Below are 14,108 nucleotides of genomic sequence, written 5' to 3' on the forward strand. Positions count from 1 at the left end.
TGTGCCGAAAGACTCACTTATATTGATTTAAATCTCAGACAAATAAATAAAAACACATATGAATGTTTTGTGATCTTTCTTTGATCACAACTCCAGCCGCAGGAACAAAAAAATTGTATTTCTTCTTGAAATGATTAAAGGTCTTATTGATAACGTTTTTATGTAGAAAAATATTTTTTAAAATATAATACATCCACAGAGCCTTTACAAATGTGCAGAATAAGAGTTCAATTAAAAAATAATAAAATAAAATAATAAAAATGTATTATGATTTTTATTAATCATTTAAAAAATGTTGGCGGTCCAAAATGAATGTTTTGTTTATCTCTGTGGAAGATATCTGACGTTCGGTTCCCACTTCTAACAGGCTTGTGAGCCAATAGTAAAACGACGTTGGTATCAGGTGGTATCTCTAGGTCGTCAGTTAGTGTGGAAAAAACGGATAAATGGTTGAGATTGATGGTAACTGCCTGGCACCGACTTGTTGTGACGTAAATGCAATGGAACGCGGAGGGAGAGTGGGACATCTAGTGGCTGAATGTTATCAATAGCACCTTAAACAAGTAGAGTAATTTCCTAATAGCCTCATCCACACCTCAATGAATCTCTATTGTATTGAGCCACAGAGCTACCTTTACTGCACCCACTGCTCTACTAGGATCATGAGCACGTCCTTCTCACTCACTTCCTTCTCTCCCATAATGTAGCTATTAAGATGATGTATTGCTGAAGTCCTCTGACTTGCCTTTGTGTGCAGTTTAGTATTGAGTATGTCGTAGCCCAGGGGTTTCCAAACATAATGGACCCCCAATTAGATTTAGACCCCAACATAAAAACCAAGACAGTACTCCCATATATAAAAAGGACTTATTGTGCGTCTCATGGCATGTTTACAGTGGACTGTCATACTTTATGGTAGTTCCAGTCTCCTGTATCATCACTTCTGTGCCTATAATATTTCTATAGGGACCTAATAGTAATGCACAATGGCCGTATGGTGCTTAAAGCTGCAGTGGGTAGAATTGGAGCAAATATGATTTAAAAAAAAGTTATTTTTATAAAACGGTCGCTATATCCTGAGAGTAGTGCATGAGACAGGTAATCTGAAAAAAAAAACATGTGTCCTCCGGTGCTCCTAATGGCATCTGCAAGATTTCACAGACCGGAGGAAAACAACCAATCAGAGCCGAGCTGGAGCCTCGCCGTCTCTGAGCAGCTGTCAATCACTCGCAAACTCCGATCAAGCAGTCAAACTAGGCAACGCTGATCAAATATTAAACAATATTCTGTTACTGTAATGCCTATTTCTCGCCTCAAATCTTTTCAGAAACATCTTGTAGTGTACTGTTTAGCTGTAAAACGAGAACGTTTGCGACCCGGCAGCACCGTTGAGATCAGTTGAGGAAATACCAAGCACCGCCCACCAGCCGGAGCACAGCCAATAGGAACACTCAATAGGAACACTCTCTCTCTGAAATGACCTGTGACTGGCCAAAGTCTCCCGTCACGGGCTAGATTTTTTTAAAGCCTGAAAACAGAGGAGGTGCAGAAGTCTAGTTATCTCTCAGAACACTTGAATTACGATATACTAAAAGATTATTATGACATTTTTGCCCAATGATGTTGAAAAAAAATTCTGCCTACTGAGGCTTTAAAGTGAGTTATTATTATTACCATCTGGAATAGCTTTGGAAGGATATTCCTGCCTGTTTTTCTTTTTTTTTTTTTTTTTTTTTAGTTTTGCTGTAATATAATCCGGTTATTGCTGTGGGAATATGCTTTTAAATCCATTCTTTAAAGAGGGAAAATCCGTTTATTAACCTGCTGTTCATTGCACCACTGAGTCCACCCTCCAACCCCAGCAGCGCCACCCTCTCCTCCTCCTCCTCCTCCTCCTCCTCTTCCTCCTCCTCCTCTTCCTCTGTTCCTTTTCTGCTGCTTCCCCAGCGCTGCAGGTTGAATCTATTGCCCCTATTTCCTGTCACATGGGTTGGAAATAGGATCCCTGCTTACTACTATCTGTTCCCGTCTCTGTGGTTGTCAGTGTAGTAGAAGCTGTGGGACCTGCCTTGAAGTTCAGGGACTTTTAAACGCCGGATAAAGAGCGACTCCTGCACAGACCCAGACAGACAGTCAGTCAGTGAGAGAGTCAGTCCACCATCTGCGCATCCGTCCGTCCGTCTGTGCTGCACTTCACCTGAGAGCCGACTCTTTAATCACACCATGGATTCCTGGACAGCCACATCTGCGCTTCTTCTTCTCGCTGGGGTTATTTCTTCTGCGGCGTTTAGTGTTTTCGACACCGGTGAGTCTTCAAACTTTTATTTTTCCGCTCGCCTTAAGCGTCTCCAAAAGTTGCGCACCGGACAGGCTGTTATGATCAATGTCATATAGCACACTATTGCACACAATTTATTTGGGATATTCTTCCAATTCGCTTCCATCGGACATGTCACAGCATTTGCAGTCGCAGTTAACTTCATTCATAGTTCAGGTTTTGGTCCAAATCCCACTAATACGACACTGTTTCCCCTAAAAAAAACTGCCTGATGTCTTTGCTTGGGGGTGTTTACAGAGGGCGGCCAAGAAGGAGAAAAAGAAGGAGAAATGTTGTTTTGCTGCTCTGTGAGCGGAGTGTCTTGTCTGATTAGACTATACAGTTTGCAGTGTTAACCTCCACACCTACAGGGTAAACACTTGTGTGCTCCGAATTTCCAAGAAATCATCTGGAGCCACGATGTTGTGTTTCTCTCTGAAAGCGTTTCGATTTAGAGTCAGTGTTTATTATTATATGGTGTTTATTGCCAGGTGTGAGAGGTATACACAATAGGGATTTGCTTTTGGTGCAAGTCAAACAGTATAATAACAAAATAATAGGTAAAAACGTTAGAATAAAATAAGAATAAAAAAATTGAATTTCTACCAATATACAAAATAAGCTATAAACATGATATAAACAGATATATATAATATCAAGCAGACGTTGGGGCTTGTAAACCCCCGAAACCAGCAGCTTCTTTTACGCACTGGACTCCAGCACATCCTGCACCTCTATAGTCCTGTGTGTGTGTGTGTGTGTTTACCTGTTCTGCATCAGCTGTTTGTATATTGCAGTCTTTTTGATTGGTCTTTTTTTTTTTTTTTTTTTTATTGTGTTATAAAGTGATTACAAAACAAGTGAAGACATATAGGGACATATATATAAAAAGACCAACATATATTATACAGAGAAAGACAAATAACAAAGTACAAAAACAAAACTAAACTAAAACAACACAAGGGGATAAAAGCAGGTTGAAGAATGTGTGTGTGTGTGTGCGTGTGGATAATGATAATGGGTGTGTGTTTAGCATTGAATAAGGCTAGATGGTCATATATGACATATATCTACTCTTAAACACATACAGATTGGTCATTTTTTAACAGTCATGGCTGAACATCTTTACCATGTTTTAACCTTCATCATAATAAACTTATTAAATGTAATGCTGCACTGCATTACTGGCTATTGTGTCTTTAATTGAACCGTAGAGACATCACCCCCCACCCTCACACCCACTCACTCCCACCCACTGAAATGAACTGGACACCCTCAGCTCAGTCATCTGATCTGATAGCATCCATTTAATTTGCCATCAAACTCCCATTAATACGCAGGGACATGCTCACGTCTGTCTGCAGAACTTCAAAGTTTACAGCCATTTCAAAGCTGAATATTTTTGTTTGAATGTGAATACCTAATAATGATGACCACACAAACCGAGCTTCTCCTTGCTGTAATTTGTGCCGCGTTTCATGTCGGAGCAGCAAATCCTCATGCTTTCCTTTTTAATTTTTTTGTCTCTTAATTATACCCTTGGCTTTCAAATTAGAGGGTCCACCATCTGGGCTAGTGCGTAAGTACTCCCATGTGTACCTATGTATTAACAAAGTATTTAAAGCAATGGTATTCCCCCTCATAACACTGGGGAGAGAAAAAAAGAAGGGCCAAGTTTAGTTTAAGTCAGCTGTGATATATTTACTGTACACTAAAACAATAATTTCATGCGTCTACAAGAAGTCAGTCTCTCGTTGTGAATGAGAAGACTGTTTGATGCTCTCCTGGCTGTTTTCCCCTAATATGTTTGGACTGTGCAGGTCAAACTGAATGTGAATCCCAACAACACATAAAGGAAAAACCCTAAATCCCTTCTGCACTTATAGTAGAGACTGTTAGTTCAACTCTGTTTCTTACAGTCACAGATTATTTGCTAAATGTCTGGAGCTACAATAAGCAGAAAACGGCTCATTTATGTTAAATGTGAGTGGAAAGATCAGTTATTTAGTGTCAGAATCAAAGAATAAGGGCGTATTTCCAGACATACGGTTTTGTGCTCCTGTTTAACAGGAGAGATTAGAGGAGATTAAGTTTGTGGTTGATTGGTGAATAGCATTCTGGTAAATGTAGGAACCTCAGGGGCAAAGTGGACACACTGAAACAAGCAGGGGCTGCAGGATACCTCCCTGGATTGCACTGAACTAGTTGATATGGATATTATAAGGGTGCTACCATGTTATTCTTGTGGTTTAGCATCGTCCAGATATGAATGTGAGCTGTATCCGAAGAATCCCGGGCATGTCTGTGATGGTATTAAGAAGTACAATCTGGGCGTGTGCAAATATGAATTCTTAAACACAGAGTGATTTGCCTTTAACTCTCTCAAGCTGGGTTGTGCAGCATCTTATTAATGCTTTGCAGAAAGCCAGCCGCTGTTGCTTTTGTGACTAGTGTCTAAAACAATTACACTGGAGTGCTTTCACTGTCCTGGTAGACTGCAGCATCGCATCTAGCAGAAGTGGATTAACAGCAAGAGTGTTTTTCATCTTGCGCTGAGGGATAATAATGCGCTGAGTGATGCCGGTATATAAATGCACAGTGGTGGAATGTAACTAAGTGCATTTACTCAAGTACAAATTTGAGGTACTTGTTCTTTTAATAGGGATACACCGATACCGGATCTGATAGGCCGATACTGACTCAAATAGCTAGATCGGGTACGCATAAAAGATTAAACACCGGTATCGGATCAGTACTTGGTATCGGTATTGAAACAGTTGGATTGGTGCATCCCCTTGTTCTTTACTTCCATTTCATGCATCTTAATACTTCTACTCCACTACATCTCAGAGGCAAATATTGTACTTTATACTCCTCTACATTTGTCTGACAGCTTTAGTTACTTTACAGATTACAGTTTTTCATCCCTTTCCTGTCCAGTGAAAACCACGTTTCTCCAGATGTGTTGATTTTGAATGTTTGTGATAAACTGAAGCATGAAGTGTTCCTTTATGTGTTGAGAAAAGCCTCCTACTTCTTAAGCGCAATAAACTCTTTAAAAAGCCTCTCGGAACAGCTGGAAAATGCATCATCACAAAGCTGAAAACAGGCTGTTTTTTCTGACACCATGAAAAGTTGACTTTTTAGAGATACGTGGTTCTCACATGACAGCGACACTACAAACACATGATGGTCTTATAGAATATGATGCATTGCTGTAGATTAAACTAACTATACATACTTTTACTTTTAAGTTAAGTTTTGAATGCAGGACTTTTACTTGTAGTGGAGTATTTTTACAGTGTTGTATTAGTACTTTTACTTAAAGGACCAGTGTGTAACAATTAGAGGGATCTATTGGCAGAAATGTCACCCGAAAATAAGAATTGTTTTTTCGTAACCTTAGAATGAGCCGTTTATATCTACATAGAAAGTTTATATTCTACAGTAGCCCAGAACGGACAAACCAAATACTGTTAGGCCGGTGATAACATTACTCGCTCCCCTTGCCGCTGCTCTCTCTCTCACGCTTCACCACTCACTTCCCACGTACACCCACACTCTACGCACTCTTCTCTTACAACAACTGGCTCTACAGGGCCATTTGCGTTTTTCGCGTCGGCTACCGTAGCTCTCCCGCACGCTCGGCACACAGAAGATGTAATCTGCAACCTCGCCGCTAGATACCGCCAGATCCTACACACTGTTCCTTTCAGTAAAGGATCTTCTTCCACCACTGGGTATAAACACACAGAGTGAAAATGTAGCTAAGGGTTAGAGATGATGTGTTGGTTGTAGCTGGAGCAGCTAAGTGCCTTTATGCAACCTATAAATACGAGAATGGGCTCTTCTTCCGTACAGCACGCCTCATGCTCCCAGTATAGAGCGTTAGTTAACCACCGACTCTTACCTTTAATGTATACGATTTCTCTTCCACCTGAACTCGGAGGCTTTATAAAAGGAACTCATCCAGACTCCCACATGCTTATTTTGTCTGCTGTTGCTCATTTGGCAGCTGCTTCAGTCCTTCGTACAAATGTACATATAAGTGGAAGCTGAATCCTGTCAGAGCTGTCAAGATGAGGCGTAATTGAGTTGCTCTGTAAGCCGGTAATGATGTAGCTCACGATGTTGTTGTCGTGAACAAGCTCGAGCTGGTTAATCAGCGGGGGAATTATTTTGTGCTTGATGTTCCTGGTGTCCGTGACCAGCCTCACTGGCAGGTTGGTGAAGGGGGCCAGTGGTTAGAGTCTCACAGTGCACCTACATGTATGTCTCTTGTTTGTGTAAACGATGCATCTTTTTGAGGTTGAGGCAGCATGAAGTTTTGCAAGGTGGCTCATCTTTAAAGTGATCCTTTTTAAATTCAGTAGCAAGGTGATCAAGCTGTTTTCCTGTTGGCACATGCAGAGAGATAACCAAACCTACAATCTGTCTTCCCCACCTGGGATCGGGGGGATGATTAAAGGAACATTTTGGGAAACATGGTTATTGGCTTTCTTGCTGAGAGTTGAATGAGAAGATCAATACCACTCTCATGTTTGTCTGTTGAATATGAAGCTTCCACCATCAGATGGTTAGCTTAGCTTAGCACAAAGACTGGAAACAGGGGGGAACAGCTAGCCTGGCTCTGTCCTCAGCTAACAAAATCCACCTACCAGCACCTCTGAAGGTCAATAATTAACATGTTATATTGCGTTTGTTTAAACTATACAAAAACTGAAGTGTAAAAACAATGATTTTTAGGCCAATTGTCAACAGGTACATAGCCTCTCTGTAAAACAGTTTTTACATTTCTACTCTTTGGTTTTTGTACGTTTTAAAGGTACAGTTTGTAGGATTTGGTGGCATCTAGTGGTTTGGTTGCAGATTGCAACCAACTTAGTACCCCTCCGCTCACTCCTCCTTTTCGAAGACTGCGGTAACGTGAGCCACCGAGTGCAAAACCCTGGTATAACACTACTTTCGGAGCAACGGAAGTCAGACGGTGGCTCTGCGGCTCCGTGAAGAGGACCTCCTCCCTATGTAGACATGAAGGACTCATTTTAAGCTAAAGAAAAAACAACCATTCTTAGTTTCATGTGATTATACACTAATTAAAACACATTATATTATATTATATTTCTGTTAATAGATCCCCCACAATGCTACACACTGTCCCTTTAAAGAAAAGAGATATAACATGTTAATTAGTGACACATCCAGGCTAGCTGTTTCCCCCTGTTTTCAGTCTTTGTGCTAAGCTAAGCTAACAAGTTGCTGACTGAAGCTTCATATTTAATGGAGATATGTGAGAGCGGTATCGATCTTCTCATCTACCTCTACGTCAGAAAGTGAATATGCGTATTTCCCGAAATGTTTAAATATTGCTTTAATAGTGTAGAAGCAAATTTTTCAATCTTTCTCCAGTCGTCTTGACTGTGAAAATCTCGTGAATCTTCTGGATAGTTTTACCTATTCAAGCATACATTAATATTTAAATTGAAATGGAAATGGAAATGGGTAATTACTCGTAGGAGAATTACTTCGTTGAACTGCTCACAGCTCATAGTCGTATACAACCTGTTACAAGGGATTGCAAGAAGGCATTGCTTTGATTGATGAAGGTTAGCAACAACTGATCCGTCTGTTCCCACTTTTTGCAGTCATGAGTAACAGCAAGTGAAGTCACAACCTGTGTATCACTGGACTTTCTTTCTATTACCTTTTAAAGGAAAACAGTTAGCTTTGGTTGTAGCTCAGGCTGAGGCTTGAAAAGGGCACGCTGTGACATTTTGGCAATATGAAATGCACTCTCATTATGTGATCACAGAAGACAGAGCTGTCAGAGATAAGGCCAAATGAAGAAAACATCAGGTTAATATCAGGTTGTGTTCGACCGACTGAATCTTGGACTGATCGAAGGAGGCAAGGGGTGCCTTATGGGCTTTCTTTTCATCTGCAGTCTTTGCCAAGTCTCTCTACTTAACTAGACATGCATGAAATAACTTGTAAGGTCACAGTGGGAAGATTTGTAAAGGCTGCGTTCTGTGCAGCGAGGTAGCTTATCAAAACTAACTTTGCCGCAGGTAAATCAGCTCAATTATTTCCAGACCAAACTGGAGGTTTTTAAGCTTTTTACTCTCATTCAACGCTGGCACTCTTTCTTCCTTGAAGCACTGCAGGCACCGAATAGAGTGATGGGGGGATGAATGACAGCGTGTGTTGGGATTTCTTCTTTGTAGCCTGACATGCATATAAGCTGCTGCATAAACTGGCAACCCTCTGTTTTATCTGGCAACCCCGCTCCCTTTCCTGCTCCCTGTCTGATCGCTGTCCAGCAGGGCACGATGTTGGCCTTGACTCTGTCAGAATCATTGCACTCGGCCGCAGACGGAACTGGGAGTCGCAGTGCGGCGCAGTAGGCGAGGTGAGGCGGCGGAGAGCGTTGTTCAAAACACTGCAAAACTCCTGTAGCTCGCTCAGAGGTTTGGATTGTAGTTTTTGATGCTGCCAACAGCCGTGCAGCTTCTGTTTTCACCAGGTTGACGTGTGATTGATAGGAGTCTACAGTACATGTTATTTTCAGATGTTTGGCGTAACATCAACTCAGAGCGCGTTGACTGCGTGTGTTTGTGCGTGTGTATACTTACCTCTCTGTGAAAAGCAGAAGTTTTTCAACATTTACATGTATGCAAGTCCAGGATTATTGAGTATTTCTGTGTGAATATTTCTGCTTCTGTACCTGCCCAGGTGTGTAGGGCTGCAACTTACAATTATCTTTATTATCAATTATCATCTGTTGAAGTTTAATTATTCAACTTGGAAACCGCATTTGAGAGAACAATTCCACCACAAGGTCCATTTAGTCATCCGGAGATTTTGATCATATCACTTGACCAGAGTTGTCATGGAATTGTAGATCTTAAAATTTCCTTTTGAAGGAATGATCAAATGATATAAAACAAAGAAAAGTAGCAAATTCTCACATTTAGGAGGGTGAAAATGCTCATTTTGCCATTTGATTTTATAACAATCGAGTAACAATTTAAAGTCGTAACACACATCCAAAACCGTTGTAGGCAGGTGCTGGACCAATAGATGACAGCAATGAAAATATTGGGCGGTAGAGCGGGTCGTCTGCTATTTGGGACATCGGCAGTTTGATCCCTGCAAGTCCATTCACCATAAATAAAGGTCTGCACACTGTAGCTCCCTGAAGTGCAGTCTGAAGAAGAGCATCTGCTCGAAACGTCACTTTTGGATGTGCTAATAAATTGCACTTAAGGGAACTACAGTGTGTGGACCTTTATTTATATTTTCAGGACACTTGAGTAATCAATTAATCAGCTAATAATTTCAGCACTACATGTGTGTTTTTGAGTGAAGTTCAAACGTGAGGCAGCTGTTGCCAGCTGGAGCCTCTATAAACCTCCGACGTTCCTGCTTTCGATTTTAAAGGGGCCACGTCCAGTGCCAAACCATGAGGTCTCATATCCTCTATCTGATGTCCCTCCTCCCGCACACACACACACACACACACACACACACACACACACATTCACGCATACACACACTCCCACACACAAACAACTGTCTGTCCCAATCCACAACTCTTCCTCATACAGCCAATCACCCTATCCGTCTCGACTTAATCCACTCTCAACTTGTAAACGCAGTCCATAAAGTGCAGTTTATCACTGGCCTCCAGCAACCTTTCTAACCCCTGAGACAGAGGGATCTTTGTGAATGTGTGTGTGTGTGTGTGTGTGTTTGTGTGTGAGAGAGAGAGGTGCTCTGAATCGTCTGTCTCTGAAGATAATAACAGACCATCTTCAGCCACGATCTGAGGAAACACGAGCTTGTGTTGGCAGAGGTGATCTGCGATGGAGCGTTGGTTTGAGGAGAGACAGCGGGTTCTTAAAGAGTTTAACATAAGGGCTCTCGGTGTGCGGGTAAACCCTCTGTGCTCAATGTGGGGAGTGTCAGAGGGTATTATGGGAAGAGGGTGCATGGGGTCGGGGTCTGGGCCTCAGATGTGGGCCTTGTGGGCCCTACCGCTTTTCCGGTTCGGCGATGGAGATGGAAACCTCTCCTCCCCTTGTGAGCTTCTGTGCTGCAGACGCAAATACAGACAAACCACCGAGGTAGATTGGTACTGTACTGTACTGTACTGTACTGTGTGTGTGTGTGTGTGTGTGTGTGTGTGTGGGTGTGCGTGTGTGTGTGTGTGTGTTAGGGCTGTGTATTGGCAAGAATCTGGTGATACGATACGTATCATGATGCAGGGGTTACGACTCAATATATAGCAATACTGTAAGTAAGGCGATATATAAATATATAAAAAATATATTGACGTGTTATTTAATTAATTGCACACAAAAAAAACTCCCCCAGTGTGCAAAGGCCTTAAGAGGAAACATCAGTTTTGTAGCTCTTCTCTTTTTCTGACTTTTGAGACAGTGTGAGTCCTTTGCCTTTCACTCAAGGGCATGCAAAAGTGTCTGCATCAATCACAGGGCAGAACAATCTACCGGAGACACATGGTTGCTTTTACTGCCTAGTTTCTCATCACTCATTGGGATCATGAGTAAGCTGACAAAAGGGCTAATCTCCCTAAAACTTTTGTACACTCTGTAAAACTTTATACTCCTTTTAAATGTCCTGTGAGTTGCACGCAGGTTCATTCACTATGTCCTGGTTGTTTTTACAGCAAACCCAGTCAACCTGTCTCCTCTTTGTGTTGTGTCCATGCACAATCAGCTCCACACCAGCCCCTATTTAGCCCTCACGGATCAATGGATTGCCCCAAGAGGTTAAGTTTACCAAGACACCAAAAAACACCAACAAAAACCAACAACGCATATCGACTTTTTCTGACACTGGGACTGCAAGGTGACCGAATATGTTTAGGTTTAGGACTGTTGGTTGGACAAAACAAGCAAATGGTGATGGCATTTTTTATTTTTTTTCTGACATTTGAAGGACTGAACCTTAAAAACACCTTGAAAAATAATGCTACCAGGTTTACGTGGCGGAGGAATAACAGGCTAGGAAGACTCTCTACCTCTGAGCATCACCCGAAGGTAGATTATGAACTAAGCCATGATCATACAAACCTCCAGGTCTGACAGTAACACCAGCTCACAGTAGCTTCCTAGCAGTGATAGATGAGGAGACAGAGAGAATTGCACTCATTGAGAAACCAGACATAGAGAGTAAAAACGCTGAATTGGAAGAAAATAGACCAGAGCATTTTCCTTCTTTGCATATTCCGACACTCATGATACTCAGCGTGTCTTGACTTGTGAAGACAGGCCAAAGTTTTGAAGAATTCCCTCATTTACTTGGCCGAAAGTAAAGTTGAATCAGGCTCACAGTTGGCAACGGAAGAAGAGGAAAAAAAAGCTCTAGGTCAGAAATGTGTGCTGCTGTGTCAAGCTGCTGCCCATTTACTTCCTGTTGACCTCTGGGTGGTGCCCTGTGAAGGTCAAGTTGCGGGCAACGCCCTTGTTCTTCCATGCCAAGGCATTGGACCGCCCACCAAACCACCAACCACTAAGACGGAGAAACAGACCTTGTTATTATAAACACAATCATGCTTATTATCGTGCCACTGTGATTCGCGTCCTGTCGTGTTCAAAGGCTTACATTTGTTTTATCAAAGTGCCTCTCTCTGTGTCGTTCCCCGCTCTCTCCATTCACTCTTTGAACTTCCATTGAGCGCAGCTCTTTTTTTTTCTTTTTCTCTCACCTTGTGCAAATCACCACCTGCTCAGGCGGTTGGTCGGGCGACCCAGCATGCAAAGCAGCCAGGCTTCAGGATCTGTGGTGGCGATGGTGGCGCCTGGGCAGCACCCCTCAGAGGTGACGAGGCGTGACCGATGCGATAGTCATGTAAAGCTGCAGAGCGGAGAGAGAAACGGGCGTCCCCAAACAAAGTGGTGCGAGGTTGAGTGTGTCGCTCCGGTCCGATCCCTGACCCACGGAGGCGGTCTCGTGAGACAACATGGAATTAAGCTGTCAAGCCGCTGCTGGCTGTGCAAAACTGTCAGGCTTGAAAGAGATAAACAATGTTGAGGTGGGAGAGTGCACACATGTGGCCAGAATAGTGGTTTGTGAGGTTTTGTTGCTCGAAGGTCAGTCAAGACCAGTCAGAGTATTTTTCTGAATGTGCTGTGACATGTTGGTTTTGGATGGAGCTCTGTAAAGCAATGTAACCTCATTACTTATTCTATCACAACTCTTTTCATCTCTAGATTGTTCTCCAAGTTTTCTTCCTCCCTCTCTCGCAACCGATTCACCTCTCTCTTCCCTTTCCCTCGTTTGCACATTTTAATACTATTATGCATGAGCTGTGTTCCCTGGCCTCTTCGTGTACCTTGACATTTGCGTATGCATGAGGAGGCCCACTCCAGTCAATGCCAAATGACATTCTCTCTCTCAGCTTCGCTGGTGCTCTCTGCAGCAGTCGGAGCCCATCAGCTGGAACACACTCCAGGGCGACGTGGGTAAATCAAATAGTGAGAGAACAGTAATGAAATACCATAGAGCCTTATGTTCTTCTATGAATTCTATTAACTCTCAAACAAACAATTGTTGTCATTATCAAAACTCAATTTAATTCACGGAGAATGGAATTTTAAAGGTTTTAAGGCCCCGGGCAGGAAGTAGCTGATGCATGAAAACATTACACAAAATAAAACGTTCTTCTTCATCGCTGGAGTTATATACTGAGGTGAAATAAAAATAGAGCGTTATCGGCTTTGGGCGTCTTGATAGAAGGAAGTGCAGCTTTGCTGTTCCCTAACGGCGCTCGTTTATTTCTGCATTTCGAAGAGAACAGGAAAAAAACGATTAGACTTTGGTTTGATTTGTTTTGGTACAAGCTCCAAACCACCCTGGCTTCCTGTCTCTGTATTTTTCCTTTTGAACATACTATTAATAAATCGTTTGACATAGTATGATTAAGGCAAATTAGCTGTTATTCTTTCTTTGATTCAAACATGTAACATGTTCCAAACATCCCGCCAGTGATTGGTTGGCTGTTTTTTTACACGAATCTCCACAGACTGAGTTTCAAAGCAACCATGTATTTTTGTGGTGTCACATTCAATTCTGAGTTTTGAGAAGCGTAACCAAGAACATAACGGGAGGATATTGAATTGCTACTGTGTGAGACGTGACCTGTCCGGCGAACCTAGTTCTTTTTATACTGTAGTTATGGTTGGGCCAGGGCCACTGAGGTCTGCGCTCTACTGCGGTAGAGTAATGGCAACCACTTTAAATAAATGGAGAGTAATTTCGAAGCTGAGCCCCGGGGTCTGGTTTGTGTCCAGCTGAAGCAGTTTGTGGCCGAAGAGGCAAATTGTCGCCTTTCCTCCTTGCAGGAAACGCCCACAGACGGCACTGATTTGACAAGGCCAAGCAAGTGGACATGGCTAAGTGGACAGAGCAAACATTTGGACAAGTGAAGGGAGCAGACGTAGCTAAGTGGACAGCAAACAAAGGAACAAAGCCAGTAGCGGGCAGAGCTAAGAAGCCGTGACGGGGAAATGTGAAGTGGATCAGAGAGCGCAGAACAGAGGTTGGACAACGTGTTTCAGTGTGGTCGTTTTTGAAAGAATATGGAAATAAACGTGAATTAACCCGAGCTGTGATACCCCGGCGACAGTTGACTGAGCTTAAACAGTTCATGGACCCTACCTCACAAACAGGAACATCTCAGTCAACCGTTTTCACAAACAACCATTGTCCCTCAAGCTACGGAGCCAGTGATATCCCCTTGCAACGCGAGGCCCTTTGAAAGAGT

General features: G+C 42.5%; 1 protein-coding gene across 2 annotated transcripts in view; it reads left to right on the forward strand.

Annotated features, from left to right (window-relative positions):
* Window positions 1-1,925: 1,925 nt before the first annotated feature.
* The window catches only part of kremen1 (kringle containing transmembrane protein 1), a 67,730-nt gene continuing 55,547 nt past the window's right edge, over window positions 1,926-14,108 (forward strand). Inside the window, exon 1 of one of the 2 annotated variants that reach the window (XM_037778602.1) lies at window positions 1,926-2,305. In XM_037778602.1, the coding sequence (XP_037634530.1) occupies window positions 2,224-2,305 (82 nt within the window). In that variant the 5' untranslated portion in view covers window positions 1,926-2,223. The remainder of the gene's footprint in view (window positions 2,306-14,108) is intronic. The other variant, XM_037778603.1, reaches the window with a different exon arrangement.

This window comes from Sebastes umbrosus, chromosome 8 (genome assembly GCF_015220745.1).
Source record: "Sebastes umbrosus isolate fSebUmb1 chromosome 8, fSebUmb1.pri, whole genome shotgun sequence".
In the NCBI taxonomy this organism is placed as follows: domain Eukaryota; kingdom Metazoa; phylum Chordata; class Actinopteri; order Perciformes; family Sebastidae; genus Sebastes; species Sebastes umbrosus.